The sequence below is a fragment of the Protopterus annectens genome, chromosome 4.part0, assembly GCF_019279795.1.
Source record: "Protopterus annectens isolate FY-2018-M chromosome 4.part0, PAN1.0, whole genome shotgun sequence".
Lineage (NCBI taxonomy): Eukaryota > Metazoa > Chordata > Ceratodontiformes > Protopteridae > Protopterus > Protopterus annectens.
The window spans coordinates 757,030,162-757,051,377 of NC_056733.1; the positions used below are offsets into that span (position 1 = coordinate 757,030,162).

General features: G+C 41.2%; 1 protein-coding gene across 2 annotated transcripts in view; it reads right to left on the reverse strand.

Annotated features, from left to right (window-relative positions):
* GOLGA3 (golgin A3) overlaps nucleotides 1–21,216 on the reverse strand; it is a 1,508,539-nt gene that overhangs the window by 203,038 nt on the left and 1,284,285 nt on the right. For both annotated transcript variants that reach the window (XM_044068715.1, XM_044068714.1), the window contains exon 19: nucleotides 20,269–20,408. In XM_044068715.1, coding sequence (XP_043924650.1) covers nucleotides 20,269–20,408 — 140 coding nt within the window. The remainder of the gene's footprint in view (nucleotides 1–20,268; nucleotides 20,409–21,216) is intronic.

Genomic DNA, 21,216 nt, shown 5'->3' on the forward strand with positions numbered 1-21,216 from the left:
TTGAGCAATCTGGATAATACTAGACTGAATGAAAACTTTTAAAAGTAAACATATACATACTGCATGATAATAATAATATAAAGTGTTACATTAATAGAAAAGAAACTGAGCTGTAGTATGCAAATTCATATTTTAACAAACTATGACTATTTAAACAAAAGATGTTACAAAAAAAGAAATGCTTGATGAGAGACTTACACCATTCAAATAATGGCTAGTAAGACGACATCTGCCTTTCTGATGTCCAAAGCAGCAGAATCTGGATGCTGCCAGTCTGCAAAATTGCCATCCATAATCACTAGCAAGATGAAGGAATACCCCAAGGCCCCTCTTCCTTTACCCTCAGGTACATATTAGGGAGTTTTTATGGTGGGGATGGAAAGTCAGAGTCCAATCTGAAGAGGCTCATCTAAAAGTTAGGCCATCTGTAGTGAAGCTACAAGGAGTGAAAGACTTACTGTTCTTGTCTATCTGCAAGTCAATAGTATCAGTCTTTAAGCTCTTCAAAGGAGACTGAAAGGACGACCCCACCACTAGTTCTAGAAGGTAATTCATATACATCTCACTCATGACTGAGCATCTGACAGGCATGCGTTCAGTTTTAAGAGAGATTCTCCTCCTAGGAGAATACTTGCAATGGTGGCACATAAATGGCAGAGGCTTGCACCAGACACATGCCAATATAAGATCATATTCCCAAAAGGTGTGGTCCTGCAACTATGGCTCAGGCTCCCACTGAACATCTAATTACAGGCCATCAGCTGGCAACCCTGACATATGATGAGAACTAGTGCTCTCCAATTTACCAATAGAGCTGCTGGGCCTAACAGAAGACCAGGGAAGAACAGTCAGAGTCTCAAAAGCCCTAAACTCACAGCCAAGTGACTCCAATACAATCTACTAGTACTATAAAGCCAGCAACTCAGGGTATGGTTGTGCCTATATTCTGCAGAAGCATCCCCCACCAAGGTGGAACTTGGGAGTACATCTCCTCTAGGTCTCTCATTATCAGATGAATTGAAAGACAATGACAGACATGAGCCCTCACTGCAAAAGGATAAGTTTATGTGCTCAGCACTTGTAGGATCCAGAATGCCATTTCTGCAATGGACTTGCCTGCAAAAGGGTATAGCTGTGGCCCACCTTCCAAGTTTCAGTACTTGTGACAGTGTCCTGGGTTAGACCTTGGGCACCACAAGGGAAATTCTCACTAAACCCCACAAGAAGCTTTTATTCATTACCATCCTCCAGGATCTCAGAGTGGAAGGGATGAGCTAGGTTCTCTTATCGAACTGTTTCACATCTTGTTCAATGCCACTGTCATCCTTAGTAACTTGACATTCTAGATGTTAAAAACAGTAACTTTTTCAATGACACTAACTGGTCTGTTTGTTTCCCCTTAGTCAAGGATGAGAGCCAATCAAGAATGACAATCACTAACACAGCCATCAGCACTTTTTCTTATTTTGGCCCTAGCACCATGGCACATACTCGGGGATTCTGCTTGCAGTCGGGGTATCTGTGGTGGTGAGTTACTCACTTCTGCAACTAATGTAACCAGTCAAGTTTGCCTACACTCCTAGGAGACTGTGTTCCCTTTGGTCTATCTTCACCAGGGACTCTACCACAGGACAATGTGCCCTAGGCATGCATTTCCCACCCCTCCCCCAAAGAGACTAGCTGGCAATGTCATGTCACTCTTCCCTTCCCACTGTTCTACCCTGTCCTATTTGTTCAAGATTTGGATCCACTGACTGAACGGATACGTAAATCTAAACTTGAGGGCTACATTATGAATGGAGTGGAAGTTAAATACACATTTCTTTACATGAACAACTTTTGCTGATAAATCAAAGTGATCCAGGGGCAGATCTTCAAGAAATATTTCAGATATAAGACAAGTCTGCAGAATATTCAGGTTACAATGTAAATGATAACAGACAGGCTACAACAGTCAAGTATCACTCAGTAGAGGAGGCTCAAGCATATGTACCCATATTTGAGACAGTTTGGCTCAATAAAATATTTAGATGTCATAACAGTCTCTTTGGTTGATTGCATCCTTCAACCAAAATATTAGACAATACTGTACTAGTGATAAGCAATGTGCAAATAGATGGAAGAGTATACAACTGGATCTGGTCCGAAGTATAATAGAAGTTCAGATGTTTTTGCTCCTGTTTTTGTTTTTTTAAAGAAACACCTTTATTAAATTATCACTTAATGACATACGCAACCATACATTTATATAACTGCAAAACAAACCATGTTGACATATTTTCAGTTGCAAACAGACAACGCTTACAATCTATCCAGTCACTGTCAGGTAAACATTACAAAGCTTATTCAGTTCCTGCCTTCTCCCCCCTTAAAACTCATTCCTCCTCCAAAACATTATTCTGCATGTACTGTTCCCACAATCCCCATTTTTGCTATATAATTTGCTCCTACACCCTTTTGTAAAGATCCCATTTCCAGTTGTTTTATCTGTTACTATATTCATTACTTCTAGTACAGCTGGTTTAGACTCTGATTTCCATTTTCTAGTAATTGCTTTTTTGGCAGTTTTTGCTTTCATTGTTGTATACTTGTGAAACTATATCAGTTCACCCAAACTGCTTAAGTTGCAGGAATTAACTGTATTTTAATGGGATAATGACAAACACAGATTGTGAGACAAACTGTCTACACCATGACAGAATCATACCTTTCAACCTCTTAGACCAAGAAATCTGGACAAAGACAAATAAAAGTGGGACAATGGAACAAAAATAGGGATATTTTTAAATATTGCTCCTTCAAACTTGGAAATTTGATAGAATAGCAGGTTTTGCATTAGCATGAATTTTCTGAAGGGTATTAAGTCTGAAACTCAAATGTCTGTCATTGTTTTCTAACTTCAGTCTTTAATAATTTGCCACTCATTTGCTAGAAAACCACAAATTTATGAACACAGACCAAAAATATTAAGCAAAAATCTGGACATTCTGAGAAAATCTATACAGCTGAGATGTATGCAGGGAGTTAGAGGGTCCCGAATTTCTGGTTATACTGGAAAGCATTTCAGCTAAGATTATTTTGTTGCTAGCAAACCTTCAGCAACAGTCCAGGTGGAAATATTTGTGGCAAAATGTTGCTGCTTATTATGTTGGGAGTCGATGGCTGTTTTGAAAAAGAAGATAACTCGCAGATTCCTACTGAAGCATTTGATCACAGAAGTCATTCACTAGGCATGTGATTCTCTAAGTGTAAATGACAAGAAAGATGCTGCTGCTTTGATTCTGTTTAAAATTTGAGACATATTGGAATTAGTGTCACTGCAAATATGAACAAGCCATCCATTATTAAGCTATTAACATTATCTTTTATTCTGATGGGGCAATTTTATCCTAGATGCAAAAGCAGGAGAAATCTGTTCATCTCAAATCAAGAGTCTGTATATTGCAGAAAGTCGCCATTTTTTTTAAAACTACAATTGAAAGGTTGATTCAGGCCAGTGTGTGAGGACATTTGCAGGCAGATATTTAAGTCAGTACCAGACATTTATTTATTTATTTTACATTTGTTGACCGGGCTAGTCTAACTGGATACATGTCCATTTTCAGTAGAGGCCCAAGGAGAAAAGCTCCACTGTAACAGTCTACGGTAACACACTAAGAAAAAAATATATACAAGAGGATAACTAAACTACTAAGCAGGAGTTAGCAACTAATTAGCATACAAAACAACAGAAAAGCAATTAGTGAATCAAAAACACACAGCAACAACAGCAGTATTTAAATACAGAATTGAAATTTTTTTTTTTTTTTTATAGCATCTGGACTTGGACTTGACCTATCATGAAGAAAAAAAGAACTAAAAATACTACCTGTGCAAGGCATTAAGTAGGGCAAAGTAAGTAGAGGTGATAGGAGGTAAAACATAAGCAAAGTAAGTAGCGGTAATAGGAGGTAAAATCATAAGAAAGAGGAAGTCACAAGCTGAAGAGAGTCAAGGGGAAAAATTGTAGTGATGGGAGCAGTGATATAAGCTAGCTGGAGACAAGGCAGTGTGAGAGAAGGAGAAGTAATACTTGTCCAGATGATGGGTGTGTACAGTGCAGATAGAGGTAATTTATTAAAGAGGTAAAAAGATGTGGAAGTAGGAAACAAGACTCAGTCAGGAGAAGAGCAAGGGCAGAGCCAGTGTGATTTGAGGTGGGTCTTTAAATGTTTCTTGAAAAGGGGTGTTGAGGTCAAGGTAGTAAGTTCACTAGTGAGCTTGTTCCAGTGTGTACCCACAGCATTTGAGAAAAGGGAGTCACCAGCTTTGTTCTGAGATTTACATGTGGCTACTAGAAGTTTATTAGCTGATCGTAGGGTAGTGAGATTCTTATAGGGGGAAATAAGAGTATTAAGAATAGGTGCATTAGAAGGGAAATTGAATATCCTGTGGGTAATAGTCAGTTGTTGAAGTAGAATGAGATTTTGTAGTTCAAGCCAACCTAGCTGTCTGAGATTTAAGCAATGATGAGTCCGATATGGGGCACCTGTAGCAAACCTGATAATGTTGTGGTAGGATGAGGCTAGTTTTGATAGGTTAATAAAGGTTGGAGAGGCATACAGTAGTGTTGAGATGAGATGTGTTTGAGCTAAAGATATCCTAGTCTCTGGTGTGAGAAATTGTTTAAGTCTACAGAGAGCACCTATTTTTTGTTAACTGTTTTTATAGTTAGATTGATGTGAGCATCAAAGTTTAGTTGATTATCTATTGTGACACCAAGCAGTTTTGTGGTGCTGTCGGGTGATATAAGCGTGTCATTGTTAGAGACAATAGTAAAGGAAATTGGGATGGACTTATAAGTTGGAGTAATCAATAGTAACTTAGTCTTTTTAGGATTAAGGAGGAGACAGATGTGTTTGAACCAATTTTCTGCTGCAGTAAAAACATTTTGGGTACATGAATGTAGTTCAGCAGGAGACATTGCAGTGCAGATGAGTGTAGAGTCATCTGCATACTGAATGCAAGTGGAGGATGGGAGGGAGGTATTCAGGTTATTAATAAAGATGGAGAAGAGGAGGGGACCTAGAATAGAGCCTTGTGGGACTCCAATGGAGACTGGGAGCTGGGAGGATAAATGACTGTCCCAGAGAACTGCTTGTTGTCTATTTGACAGGTAGGAGTTGAACCACTGAATAGCCATTGTGTCAAGAGAAAGGGATTTAAGCATATCAATCAGAAGATGGTGATTTACCATATCGAATCCTTTCGAGACGTCAAGAAATAATGCAGATGAGTATAGATTATTGTTACGATTTTTGTTGATGGAGTCTGTAAAGGAGAGAAGGGCAGTGGTGGTACTATGGAATGGTCTAAAACCGTGCTGTGAGTCAGCAAGTAGGTTATTATGGAGAAGGTGCTCTAGAAAATGATAGACTGGACAGAAAAAAATAAGTTATGTACTCACCATAACGTTCCATGTGAGTTGTTCCATCTCGCCTTCATTCCTCACTGATGGGTTCGGAGCCGATCCTCGGCTCTGACACGGCTGATTAGCAAAGCTGAAAGATTACCAGTAGCTTGAGACCAAGCCCCTTATCCCATGATGCATTACTGGAATTACCTCAGATCTTGTTTGCTGCGTGTACTGTATCCTAGTAAGAGGAATAATCTCCCCAGATAGGAAGAAACCTTGAATAACCAAGATGAAGACAATCTCCAGGTCAACCATCAGTCAGGTGGGGGAAGGAGGGAGGGACGTGAGAATGAAGGCAAGATGGAACAACTCACATGGAACGTTATGGTGAGTACATAACTTCTTTATGTGAAGTTGCTCAATCTCACCGTTCATTCTTCACTGATGGGTAGTGTCCCTAGCACCCTAAATCCTGGGTGGCTCATGGGAGCACATTTTTCATGACCGTAGAACCAAAGGAAGCCAACCAAAGGAAGCCCTGTCCCTGGAGGCCTTGCCCACTTTGTAATGAGTGATAAAAGTGTGAGGCTTAGACCAAGTGGCTGCAGCACAGACATCAAGAGGTAACTTGGCTTGAAAGGCCGAAGTAGAGACTGCACTGGTTGAATGCGCTTTCACTTTATGCAACAAAGACCTATTAGCAGATGAGTAAGTGTAGGTGATACAATCTGAAAGCCACTTCAAAAGGGTTGTTTTAGCCACTGGTCTACCTTTTCTGGCTTCAGAGAATGAAACAAAAAGCTGGTCTGACTTTCTGAAGTCTTTTGTTCTGTCCAGATAATATTTAAGCTGTCTGTGAACATCAAGTTTGTGCAACATGTATTCTAATTTGTTGGTATGGTTGGGGAAAAAACGGGCAGCTCAATAACTTGATTGATGTTTGTCTCAGAACATACTTTAGGCAAGAAGGAAGGGTTAGTCCTAAGGGATACTCTGTCAGGATGAAAAATCATATAGGGGGGCTTGATAGATAATGCTTGAAGCTCTGACACTCTGTGGGCAGAAGTAATGGCCACCAGAAAAATAGTTTTCCATGACAGAAACTTGAGCTCACAAGATGATGCTGGTTCGATGGGAGAAAGAATAATACGGGAAAACATGAAATTCAAGCTCCAGGGAGAATAAGGAGTCTTCACTGGAGGTCTCATGTGAAAGGTACCTTTTGAGGAAGGCCTTGGATAACTTGGTGTTGCATAATATTCAGTCCATCAATACCTAGATGAAAATTAGATATAGCTGCTAACTGGACCCTAACAGTAGCAGCTGCCGCTCCTTCGTGAAAAATCTTGGTCAAGAATTCTAGTATGGATGACAATGGAGCTTGGTAAGGATCAAGGTTTTTATTAGAAGCCCAAATGGAAAATCTTTTCCACTTACTACGATAATTTTCTGGTGGAAGGTTTGTGGGAAGCCAACAAATTTTGACTTGTGTCATCTGAAAGATTATGAAGCCTGGCTATACGGGGAACTGCAGCAGCCAAGCAATTCGCTTCAGTGACTGAAAGGAAGGATGGAGGTCCCCTGACGGGTGTATCAGAAGGTCTGGAACTGGGTCCAGGGTCCATGGATCCTCCAACAGATGATGGTAAAGAAATGGAAACCAAATCTGCTGAGGCCAATGAGGGGCTATAAGAATGATAGTCCCTCCCAACAACTTCGCTTTCTGTAAAAATCTGGGTATCAGCAGAATTGGGGGAAATGCATAGAGGAGACCCGGGGGCAAATCGTGTATGAGTGCATCCCTCGGGGGTTCTCCCGGAGGGGGGATCATGCAAAGTAGCTTCTGCATTTGGTGTTGATGTGGCTGGTAAAAAGATTGCAGCAAGGCTGGCCCCATTTGCGGAAAATCCTGTTCACAATCTCCTGCTTTAGGGACCAGTCGTGTGGCAACAAAACTGCCCTGCTCACCTTGTCCGCTATCACGTTGGATCTCCTCGGGATGTGCATTGCCAACAGAAAGCGCTGGGATGACACAGCCCACTGCCAAACTCTGAGGGCTTCTCGGCAAAGGGGGTAAGACTTGGTCCCGCCCTATTTGTTCAAATACCAGACCACTGACATGTTGTATGTCTGTATGGCAATTGACCCTAGAGGGAGAGAGTCCTGAAAGTACTGCAACGCCAGAAGTACCGCTCTCATCTCTAGGACACTGATATGCAAATATGACTCTTGATCCGTCCATGTGCCTTGAAAAGTCTTTCCCCTGAAAATGCCCCCCACCCTATCAGGGAAGCAACCGTGGTCACAGTGGCTACTGGAGGGGGGAGGACAAAGGGGCGTCCTATTGTGACATGTAGAGATGTCAACCACCACTGAAGATCCCTCTTGCAAGAGTTTGTAATCAGAATCATATGGATCATTGGCAACTCCTGGAAAGACCATTGAGTGAACAGGAGTGATTGAAGAGTCCGCATATGCATCCTGGCCAATGGAATGGCTAAAATTGCTGCCGCCATCAAACTTAGTACTTTCAAGACCTCTGCGGCTGGAGCTCTGTTCTTTGAAACCAGTGAAATGATGTGTTGGCAAAGAATTGATACTCTTTTGACTGGAAGACGTACAGTGGTGGTTGGCGTGTCTAACTCTGCCCCTATAAAGACGATATGCTGCGATGGTGACAAGGCAAACTTTTCGATGTTGACCGTAATGCCTAAGTAGTTGCAGAGTGTCAGAGTGGATTCTGTTGCCTGAATCAGTTGATGTCTGGTGGTGGAGGTAAGGAGCCAATCGTCTAGGTACAGAAACACCTGGAATCCTAGACGCCTCAGGTGAGCCGTGACCACTGCCATACATTTGGTAAACACTCAGGGGGCTGTAATGAGACCAAAGGGCAGGGCTCGAAACTGGTAGTGACTGGCTCCCAGCTGGAAACGCAGATGGTCTCTGGATGGTCTGGCCATTTTTATGTGGTAGTACGCATCCTTGAGATCAATTGAGCACATCTAATTTTCTTCCCCAAAAAGGGGAGCATGGACTGAGGCGTGACCATCCGAAACTTCTTTATTTTTACAAACTGGTTCAGTCTGCTGACATCCAAAATGGGTCTCCAGTCCTCTGTTTTCTTTGGAACCAAAAAGAATCTTGAGTAAGTTCCGAATCCTGTTTGGTCTGCTGGGACTGGTTGGATGACTCTTTCCTAGCAACTTGCAGACCTCTATTTTTGCTTGTTCCCTGTAACTGGGTGGAACGTCCGCGATTCTTTTGACGGGAATGGGTGGAGTAGAGAACGGTATGAAATACCCTCTGGAAATGATGCTTTGTACCCATCTGTCTTTTGTGAGATCTAACCAGGCTTCTGGGAACAAAGATAAGCGACCCCCGACCGCCTCCAGAGCAGGGCAGCTGGGCCTCCTCTCAGGAGCGCTGGTAGGTTGTGCCAGAGAAATGATCTCTGTCACCTTGGTGTTGCAGCGTCTTCCATTATTACCCCCTCCTCTGCCCTTGGAGGGGGGTTCTCCTCGTGTGTCTTGAAAAGTTCCTTGGGCTTTTCCGAACCACATCTTCCCTCCCCTTTGGCCTTTGGGAAAAGGCCGAGTAGGGGTGGAAAAACAGACTCTGATGGCAGAGTCTTTCCTTCCTGTTCACACCTGGTCAATGTTTCTTTTACCTTTGGCCCAAACAAGGATGAGCCGTCAAACGGGGTGTTTACAAATGAAGACTTGAAAGGCTCCGCAAAGGAACAGAGGTGCATCCAGGCATGCCTGCAAAGAGCAATCCCTGCACCTGCAGCCCTACTCGAACCATCAGCCGCATATATAGGCGCATGGACAAGTTCACAATGAAATTAAGGGTAGCAAGCTGGGACGAAACTTTGTCAGAGACGCCTGCAACTACAGAACCCTTAAGAGAATCTCCCAGCTCCTTAAGGAGATCTCTTTGCAGTCTGGTGAAATGGGTCAGATAGTTCAGTGATCGCAGAGTGAAAGTCGCTGAACTGAACATGCATTTCCCATATCTATCCATGATCCTGGACTCTCTGTTAGGAGGATGGATAGACGCAGAAGTTTCCGACAATTCCTTCTTTGTGGCCGCTGCCACCACCATGGCATCAACAGGAACTCCTTTGAACAGAAAGGATTTATCGACAGGGGCAGAAATAAATTTATTGGGCCTCTGGGGGGGCAGGCACCATGGACTCTGGCGACTCCCACTCCCTACGAGAGACCAATTGCATAAGCTAATCGTAGGGTGGAGACACTCAGGAGGTGGAAGGTTGAGACCTGAAAGCCTTCAGAAGAACCGACTCATCCTCAGTAGGGCTTTTGGACTGCCAATCACCCCTCTGCCTAAGGATCTCAAGCATCTCTGCAAAAGAAATGTCCTCAGAGGGGGATCGAGGGGACCCTTCTGACTCCTCCAATTCGGTGTTAGATGTCAGGGACTCCTGTGGGGAGTCCAAGTGCCTCCTCTTGCACAGTCTCTTTCTGGGTACTTCCTCAGTGGGGGACTTCTGGGGAAGTCTCAGAAGAGCAGAGAGCACCCAGTGGGGCTATCTGAGGCTCCAGGTCTCTACCCTTGGGATGACCGATGGTAGCAGAAGTGGACACAAGCACTTTAAGGGAAGAAGAAGCCAAACCTGATGATGAGGAAGTCTTTGGAGACAACACTCACCTCATGGCTTCAAAAGGATCATGGCTCCGATGAGAAGGAGTCGACGGACCCGAAGGGACCGCGATCCCCTCCTGTACCGATGCCGTGGATTCCGAGCCCAAGGTAGGAGCTGAGCTCACCCGAGCCGAAGCCCTGAGAGGAAGAGTCGGCACCAAGTCAGTGCGACTATCCTCCCCAGATCCGACAGAGGAGCATCGGCTCCTAAAGTCCCTGGTCAGCACCAAGGATGTCCAAGCAGATGGAGCCGATGATATTGGAACAGCCGTCGACTCCAAGGGTTCTACAATCATCAAGTCGGCCTCCTCTGGCTCCGAAGGACCGGTACTGCTCAGAGGAGTAGTAGTCAAATCAGGAAGTGTAGTCTTCGGTTCCGACAACAATTTAGCTAGGCCTGGTGCTGTTAAAAGCTTCTGTACCAGTCGGATCCATGTCCGAATCAGAAAGGCTAACCAATGACCTGGAAGAAAGCACCGATGGTGCCGAATGGAAAAGTGTCGAAGAGGGAGTCTCGGAGACCGGTACCAGGCCAGAGTCCCAGCTCTAAAAAGAAGAGACTGTTGGCTCCGAAGGCTTTGGAGCCGAAGTCACAGAATACTCCACTTTTTTTTATTTAGACTCAGAGGAAGATTTTGAGGATTTTGATGATTTGCTGGCCCTATTCTGGTCAAAGCATCTACAAAGGGGTGCTTAAGGATACCTCGATCTATGAGTTTCCTCTTCCTCTCAGCCAGCACCCTAGTAGAAAATAAGTGGCAGATACTGCAGGACTCCTGAAGGTGCACCTCACCCAAACAATAAACGCACTGAACATGTGCATCTGTCACAGACATTTTCTGTCCGCAGTCTGGACATTTTTTAAAGCCAGACTTTGGATGTTTCTCCTTACCTTCAGACATAATATCTAATTAGAAAAATAATCACTATAAGACTATCAACAACTTTGACAACAAATGCCCAAAGGGCCACTCTAAATATAATACAATAGAGAATAAATATTTTCTCCTAACTATTCTAAACTACTGAGACCAAATCCATGAAGCAACAAGTCACGCAAAATTTAGCAAGTTATAAAAGGGAAAGGGGAACACTTAACAGTCTAATTCTAAGCAACAGATATATAAACATATGCAAGAGAAATATGAAGAAAAACTTGCAAATATGTAGAAAATCCCACAAAAAGTCATGAGCAACGCTGGAAACAAAGAGATCCGTGCCGCGGCAAACTAGATCTGAGGTAATTCCAGCAACGCATCATGGGATAAGGGGCTTGGTCTTGAGCTACTGGTAAATCTTTTAGCTTTGCTAGTCGGTCGTGTCGGAGAACCCATCTGTGAAGAATGACTGGCAAGACTGAACAACTTAACATAAAGCTATTTAGCAGACTTTGTAAATTAATGACTCCCTTGAAAGTGAAGATGGGCAGTTGTTTCAGGAAGGCTGGCATACACTGTTAAATGTAGTATAAAGAGATCTAAAATGAAAATAAATAAACCTGATTCCTAAGTATGACACAATTTCCCATCACTTCTATGTTTGCCTGGAAGTGTCTTCATAACTATCTCTGTATTCCTAGTAAGGTCTGATTTTGGAACCAGAGGAATATAGATGCATAACTCCAAAAGAAATGTTGCTTTATAAAACACAGCTGCAACTTGCTTCAGAAGAGGTATGCAAGCAATAATGCCAGAATTAATGCCCACCCAGGGGTGTTATGAGGCCCTACGCCTCAGGCAGAGGGCCTCTACACCCTGGAAGGGTGTGAATTACACATTAACACACACCCTGGAGGGCATTCATGCACTTAGAGAATGAGCTCTCAACAAAATTGTTGCATTTTAGTTTTTTTTTTTTTTGAAGTACTATATTATTTTTTAATACATTTTTGATGTGAGATAGTTCCTCTGCCTAATGTTTCAAACTTATTTATTTATTGACATCTGTTAACCAGGTTAGTCCAACTGGGGTTGTGGCCCACTTTCAGTGGAGACCCGACGAGAAAAGTTCCAATGATACATTTCTAATACAAAGTACAATATTACACAAATGTATTGAGGTGAGAAGCAATTACACATTTACAAATACATTTCTATTACAAAGTATAATACACAAAAATATTGAGGTGAGAGCAAAAGTTTTACATTTGTTGAGTACATACATACAAGTTAAAGTTCCAAGTATGGAGAAGGAAAAAAAATATGAAACAATTTTTTATTGTGAGATAATGCAATAGGCTGAGAGAAAAACAAAGTATATATATATTGCTGCTATATGTGTGGGGTTATGCAAATACCTTATGTGAGGTGTGTAGGGGGACTAAGAAGGGTCCTCAATAACTTGCTGTAGTATAAGTTTAATGGTGCTGGAGGAAGTATTTTACATCAAAAAGATGTAAAAACATGTTGAGGTAACAGGTCGAGAGAGGAATGCAGACCTCTTTGCTGCTGCCAGGGATTGCTCCCACTCTTCACTATTTCTCACTCACTCACACACAGTCTCTTCTGCTTTCATACATGCATACACTCTCATTCACAGACATACAAACACACTTTATTTTAAGTTTCTTTTCTTTTTTACTTTACTCTAAACAGAAAAGCACAGATCAGTGAGTGCAAAAAATAATGGTTCGATTGATCTTACTGTTCACACACTCTCTCTCTCTCTTACACGGTCTCTTCTGCTTACACACACACACACACACACACACACACACACACACACACACACACACACACACACACACACACACACACACACAGTCTCTTCTGCTTTCTTGTATGCATTCACTCACACACGCAGACAGAAACAAACGCACTCATACAGATACATACATATATATACTTTTTTCTATTTTTTTTTTTTACACTCGCCAAACAGCAAAAGTGCTGCTTAGTGAGGGTAAAATAATGGCTCAATTGATCTCACTTTCACTCACATGCACAAACAAAACCACACACACTTTTTTATAATTTTCTTTTTTTTACATTTTAAACTCACAAGACAGCAGAAGCGTAAAATAATGGTGGCCATTATTTTTTTCTGTCCGAGCTCCATAGCAGCTTGACATGCTGCTGTGAAGCAGGCATTACATCTACATTAATACCCTGCTGAAGAACGTTCATTCTCCAGAGTACTGAGGTAAAGTTTGCCCATGCTCTAAAGACTAATAAAGGTGAACTAGGCTGGCTAGAACTCCCTCATCTCCTTCAATGGTGCCAACTCTCACTCCCCACAAACTACTAAATCTTCCTCTAAAAGTCCCCTCCCTCCAAAATCTACTCCAACCCTATCACACCACCAGACCACTACGCTTCAGCAACAAAAATCAATTACAGGTAACTAAAACCAGGATCTCTGCTGGAGAAGCTCTTTTCTTCTACTCCATAGAAAAATTATGGAATACCTTTCTTCACACAATAACGTCTGTGTGATCACACACTAACTTCAAAGCTGCTCTAAAATCTCATCTAAAAGAGCACTGGACATGCCCCTGTAACAAATCTCTCTAACATCTCTACCCCAACCTCTCTAATCCCTTTCTTCCACCCCTCTAACTACCTTGGATTGCAACCAAATACATTGCTTGTAAACCTATATCTCAGCTGTAATCTTAGCCACTGTTATTCAAGGGTAATAGCTGCTAGCTCAGCCATTAAAATACTTGTTAGTCTTTACGGCACCAATAATATAAGTGTTGTACCATTTAACTAAATTTCATTTTTTTTATTTATTTTATTTTATTTAACATTTGTTGACCGGGGAAGTCCGACTAGGTTCCACAGATCCTGTTTTCAGCAGAGGCCCGGGGAGAAATTGAACTATAACTGTTTATTACTATTGTTAAACAAAACCTACCTATACTTCTTGTAACTTGTAATTAATTGTTTTTATTGTGGAGTTTTTCTCCCCGGGCCTCCGCTGAAAAAGGACCTGTGTCCAGTCAGATTTTCCCGGTCAACAAATATAAATAAATAAAGGTGAAACTGATTCAGTCCTAGGATTTCTTGAAGTTTTCTGGCATAAACAAGAAAAGGAATTAATGGGTTTAATTAGGATTCTGGAAAAGAAGACCAACAAAGATGGAAATCAACTGTTTAGTAATGATGAATTTGAAAGATTATTGCTACATGGAATCTATTAAAGTGACTGAGAAAAACAGAGTGAAATTTCAAAGTAAATGGTTGCTCCGGTTATTATGGAATGAGCATCACTGGCTGAATCAATGTAACATGTTTCAGAGACAATAGAGGGTAGACGGCCTAATGAGAGAAGCAGTAAATCCTGAGATTTTATTTTTTATACCTCAGTTTTAATATAGTTAATATGGTAAATCACACAATTTATTAACAAATTTTAATAGTGCTACTCAATAGACTAACAGTGAAACAGACGTGGGTAAGTTCTTTGCTTAGTGACCGACATTATGAAACTAGATTTTTAGATTCATGCAAATACATGAAGTTGTTTTAAGCAGTGGATTCTGAATTAATATTAAATGATTCTTTGGAAAAGCGTGTTTTGTAAGACCATTACCTGGCTATTAAAATGTCATTCTCCTGCTTATTTCCCTCTGAATGGTTCATAGGCGTTTACTAGACTAAGGGCCACAAGTAGGGTTGCCACCTCACATAAGGCTAATTCCTGGAGATGCTATTTTAATGTTAAACACAAACCGTATTGTTTGGCCTAAGTGCTGTCGGACTCAGAGACTATCAATCTTTGATATGTTAATAATCATAATGATTGTACAACGAATACTATGTACAGGAAAAGTTCAAAACAATACAACTGTAAACTAATTATTGAAATGTTTATTCTGTGTGCTTTGGTAGAGTCACGAAAACTACTTGCACTTAAAAGTATACTTCTGATCAGATCTTGCAGCCACCAACAATCTGGGTGTCTTCATCAAGAATTCATGAAACTGAGAACAACTGTACCTCAAATTTTTGCACACCTGCAGCTCAACTTGCTAAACACAAAGACCCAGACGATTTCTTTCTTTGGTCCACAAAGAAGTCATCACACTGAAAGTTCGTTCACACGAAGAATTTGACACAGGTATAGAAAAGGCGAAGGATACAACTTTAAAGAGTTCCTCACCACACTTCCTATGTGTCAGTTTTGTAAAAAATCCTTCCATCGATCGACCACTCGTTCACTTTTTTCTACCAGTTCTGTCTGAACGTCACGTAGAATACAGTAGTCGCCATAGAACTCGTCTTTGTCTATGTCAATGCGCAACTTGTCTGCCAGTTCCTCGAATAAGCTCCACATCACTGGTTCTTTCAAGGTTATAGTTCTCATTGCTTGAAATTCTGAATCCTGGTAATTATATTACTTTGTCAAGGTAGTTTAAACACGTTGTAGAATTGATCAGCATCAGCTTTGAAGTGCCTTTTCTTATCCTGTGGAATTCTTTTAAGCATGTTTGCAGCAGCCTTTCCATAAAATTTGTCTTGCTTGCAATCTGCAATTTTCTGTCTTATTCCAACCATAATATCATGCAGTTCGGAGCTAGTAGTTTGATCTGACTCTACCATTAGCACACCACTTTGAATGACCTGCATTACATTCTGTAAGAAACAGCAGTACAGTCTAGGTATGGACTCGCTTTCTTCATCTCTAAAGGCATCTCACATTACTTTGTGGCATTCTTCTTCTCCCCATGAAACAAAGTAAGACTGCAAAGCAGGACATACGAGAAGTAGTCTTCCAAGTGCTGGAAGTAATGATAACCATCTCATTGGTACATGACGAAGAATGTCTTGATACTCAAGTTTGACAAACCTGAAAAATGACTGGAGCTGTGCAGTTCATTTGGCACATCTGGAAAATTCAGCATAAACTTTAAGAATGAGAATTTCAACATCCATTGACAAAGTTTTGCATGCCTGTTTAACACAATTATGCAGAATATGGCACTTGTAATTCACCACAATGAGTCCAGAATTTATTTTTTTCAGGTTCTCATACACAGAAATCTTCTTGCCAAAACTCACTGTGGCATTATTCCCAGAAAATGCAGACAATGCTTATGTCCAATCCATTTTTCTCTTATCACTTCAACTAATCTACCCATTATCACCTCACTGCTTCCATCTGAATCTTCATAAAAGTCTAACAGACCATGTTTTATTCCTTCTTGTTTTGAAAAGTACTGCACTTTAACTGGAAAAAGTTTAACACTTCCTTTGTTTGAAGAGTCAGTTGTTATTGAAAAGTACTTTGATTCTTGTAAGTCAGAGATCAACTGTTCTTGTGAAGCAGGAGCGAGAACATTTTCAATTATATTAGTTGCTTTCATTCTGCCACAAGTAATCTTTTTCACAATACTAGATTCTGGGAAAATAGTTCCCATTATCTTGTTACCGCAATCTTGACTTGCATAGCTGTGATGATGCTTAACACTGTGGTTAAGTTAGAGTTACTTCAGCAGCTGTTTATAAGAGTGCTCTCTTTGGTATTTGGTTTTCTGAAGAAGCTCATCATGACTGTATTTTGCTTAATCTGCTTCACATTTTTATTATGTTTCTCCAGTGTTGCATGCATTACTACTCATCTGCGTCCCTCATACTATACTGTAAATGTGTGATTGCAAATTTTGCATTCTGCTTCAGAATGTTTTTTTACTCAATCAATCCTTAAAATCATCTTCTTTTAACCATTCATCATTGAATGAACAGTGATACTTCTTTTTTGCTTTTATACAACTTTCAGATTCAGAATCCGAATGCTTTGATTCAGCCATTGCGTCTTGCAAGGTTTTATTGATTATGCGCAGTGCAGCCAAGGCAACAAATTAAGTACAGTAGACTCTAAGTTATCCAGCACCCATGGGAATTGGTACAGTACAGACTCTGCTTCCAAGGCAGCTATAGGGTCGATCTTAAGGTGTCATACATAGACGATAGTCCAGCCACACCCAAAAACATGTAGACATAGAGCTGTTAAATTTTTTTATGGATAAGAAATTTCTTGTTTGGAAAACCAACCCAAGAAAGTGAAATACATAATAAAATTAAGGAAATGGTTAGGTAGCTTTTTTATTCCCCTATTCTTGGTAGATGCAGGATAAATGTCGTTGCTACAGAGTTAACTCTATGAACAAAAAATCTGGACAAAGCAGTAAACAATGAGCAATATTTAAAAACGGTCCCAATTTTTGGGACTTTGTCCACATTTCTTGCTCTAAAAGTTTGGAGGTATGGAGCGAGAGAGAGACAGAGTGTGTGTGTGTGAGTGAGACGGAGAGAGAGATCGGGAGAGTGAGTGTGAATGAATGTGCAAGTCAAGTGGCATACCTCTCAACCTCTTAGAGCAAGAAATCTAGACAAAGGCATAAATAAAACTGGGGCAAAGACCCAAAAATAGGGACAAGTTTTAAATATTGCTCTTACAAACTTAGAAAGTTGATAGAATAACAGGTTTTGCATTAGCATGAATTTTCTGAAGGGTATGAAGTCTGATACTCAAACATGTCATTATTTTCTAACTTCAGTCTTTAATAACTTGCCACTAATATGCCAGAAAACCACAATTTTATGAGAAACAGACCAAAAATATGAGGCAAAAATCTGGACATTATACAAAAAATTGTACAGTTGAGAGGTAAGTGGGTGTGTGGCTGTGTGCGTGAGAGAGACAACAATGTTATGAATGACTGCTTAAGTGGGTGTGTGGCGTGTGACTGACAGTGAGAGCGATGTGTGAATGAATGCAGGTATGAATGAGGAAGTGACTGTGTGTGTGTGTGTGTGTGTGTGTGTGTGTGTGTGTGTGTGTGTGTGAGAGAGAGAGAGACTGGTAGACTGAATGCGATGTGTGAATGAATGCAGGTATGAATGAGGAAGTGACTGTGTGTGTGAGAGAGATCAGGAGAAAGAGTAAGAGTGATCATGTGCGAGTGAAAGGCAGTTGCTTGAGTTCCAGTTAAGTCAGAGTGTAATGTTATTATTCCTGGACATTTCAAAGTTTGTTTAATTACTTCCAGGAGACGGCAGATGCTATAAAAATCCTGGAGACTCCAGGGCAATCCTGGAGAGGTGGCCGACCCTAGCCACAAGGGCCTTTTTAAGCCTAGCCATGCATCCCAAATACTTGACAAGTTCTGGTACCCTTGATAAGTGTAAGAAGGGGCTTGGGAGATGAAACATTTACAAGTAGGGGCCTGGGAGATGAAACACTTACAGGTTGCTAGTGTCCATTAGAGACATAGGTACCAAACCAGGGAAGAATTACATGTTCCCCATCCAGTTGTCTAAGTTGCACTTGAATTGGGTAAGGGAGGAACTCTGTTTCACATGGATGGGGAGCCTGTTCCAGAAATGGGGTAGTCCCAGGGATACACACCTGTCTCTCCAGCAGGTCCTATTTACAATTGATATCACAAGCAAGGTTTAAGTTGTACATTTGGTTCTGGAAAATACAGTAGGTCTTAAAAAAAGAAAATACTGACATTCAAACTCTGTAAATGGTAGAAAAAAGTGATAGCCTAAGAAGCCGGTGTGCCAAAGTAGCCAGCAAGTGACATCAAGAACACATTCATTAGCATAAGTCTAAGATAAATGCTGAATTCTGAAAGGTGGAATAGAATAAAAACAGCAGAATTCAAGTATCTTATGAATAAAATCTGCCATTTCATCTCCCCTCCCAAGAAATACCACTGCACCACTCTCTCCAAACCCAGATGAATCCCAGTCACCTACAGAGATGAGATACTCCTGACCTCTTCTCTTCAAACTACTTTAAACCAGGTGCCTTCCAGTCTCTTGCTGATAAATTCCAAAATAAAACCACCTCTACAACCTCCATAACTTCTTCCAATTGACTCCCTCACTCCAGACCTCCCCCAACCAAAATGCACTGTGCTGACCACTCCTCCGCTATTCCTGTACTCAAACTCTAATAATCCCTACCCCTTCACTTAAAAGAAATCTCCTCTTTCCCCAGTTTCACAACACCACTCAAAAGACTTCCATCGAAAATCTAACTGCAAGTGCTTTTCCACTGGACACATCACCTAACTACTCTTATCTACATCACTTCTACTTCCAAACTGGTTCTCACCTGCTTCTTACATTCCATATTTACTACTACAATTAATCTACATTTGATTTTCTCCTTTATTATTTGCCCACTGTTTCAATTGTCTGCTGGACTTTGTACCTTTTGTGATTACTCAGTGTTTGTGAATTAGTTCTTTGTTTTGTAAATTTCTTCACCCAGGCTGTGCCTGCCAGTGGTCTGTTGTGATCAGTGTACTACCTTGGTAAACAAACATAAAATGCCAACAGAACCTGGATGCACAGAGACTTCGGCAAAGTTTATTTGCAAAGTTCTTTATGATCACTGCCAGTCTTCTATATGTAATGGATGAAGTTATTCGTGCCATGCTATTCACTAAGTATATGCACATGTCGCTTCATGAAGGCTGGAATTGTTTCTGGGACTGGAAGTTTTTTCAGTGGACTCAAGGGAAAGTTTAAGCTGTTGCACTGCAGTATACACATTTGACAGTACATCTGCATCTACCAGATAGGTTTCCGTCCATGATACCAGCTACTCTGAGATTTAGGTTTACGAAAAGATTTTGGGACTGTAAGGCTGGTCACTGACCAACAGACCAATAGTCTACAGCACCAGTGGCAGCTCCTCCCTTCTAAAACAGGTGAGATGGGATTAGTTCCAGTGCAAGAGGAACCTACAGTGTTAGAATGGGAGCCACACTCTTCCACCACAGCTCTGTCAATCTCTCTATGGACAACGGGTGCTGAGTAACAACTTACATAACTCAGTAGGCAGAAAGGGGCCTTTGGATGCTAACCCCCTGCCTGATGAGCTACATCAGGCAGCTACCAGCCACTAATATTTGCTGGACTGGGAGAGACCAGACCCTGTTACAACAGGCTATGACATGAGACAGTAACTATAAAAGTCGCAGAAGTGCAGCTATGTCAGAGGAAATACAGTCAGAGTTGCCTGAAACAAATGCATACCAGAGGTTATCCATTTTTTATTTTTGTCATAATAAATACATAACACCTACCGTGTCTATACCAATTGACTTCCAACTCACCAAAGTCAAAATATAGATCTCATAGATAGGTACAGAACAAAATATAACAATACTTCCTATCCTAATGTCTATTTACCATGCATTGTAGCTAGTTTTAATGAGGAGGTATGCCCACCACTGTACTTACTGTAGTTTGTCTGCTTCAGCCTGTAATGCATTAACCAGCTGCTCTTTGGCTTGTAGCTCCTTCTTCACCTCGCTTAACTCCATTGCAGCAGCACGATAATGACGCCGGCTGTGCGCTGCTTCTGCTTTTGCTGCTGCAACCTAAGTCACACAGTCAGAATTAAGGTGTCTTAAGGAAACGACTAAAGAATATCACATATTAACTCATAAACAAAACAATCTCCAGTGCTAAAATATATCTTCTGGCAGTTTAAGGATTTTTTTGTTGAATTTTCTGTGGTCAGCCAGAATTACAGCATTACAATGGCATTAATCCTAGTCAGTTGTTTCAGCAATAACTGATTTGCAAAATGCAGCTGTTTTCACCACTCATTAGCTAAGCTACTGCCACAGTGATGAATGTATGAAAAAAAAACAGTATCTTGAGACATTACAGTGCTAATATATACATTCTCTAATTTCTAAAAACTGAGACAGAAAGAAAAGCTGCATGAATAACTCACCAACACTGTTTGAATAGGAGATTAAAACTACTTCTACTCCTTAAATAAGAGATTTTCTAAAGGAAGATGTCACAGCCTTCTCAGACGTCTACGGTGAGTGTAGCTCTTCCTTATCCAATGTCAGATCAATATATATGGCTTATAAAGGGGGGTGGGTGCACATGCCATTATATGGTTCTTTTGGGGGGAAAAATGTGCTTAGAATGCATACCACTGGAGCACACCAACCCTACCCCCAGTTAGTACAGCCCATAACGTTCACTGCCCCAGTATAGTACAGTTGTGTACACTTACCATAAATGTAGATGTTAGAGTGTACTCACTGTTGCAGTCATCACATTTGGGTTATTCTGCTTGCAGTAGCCCTCAGTCGGCCTGATTATCAAAGTCTTGGGTCCTGCGTCAGTTGCAGTCTCATCTTCCATGACGTCAGGTAGTCAGGGGTA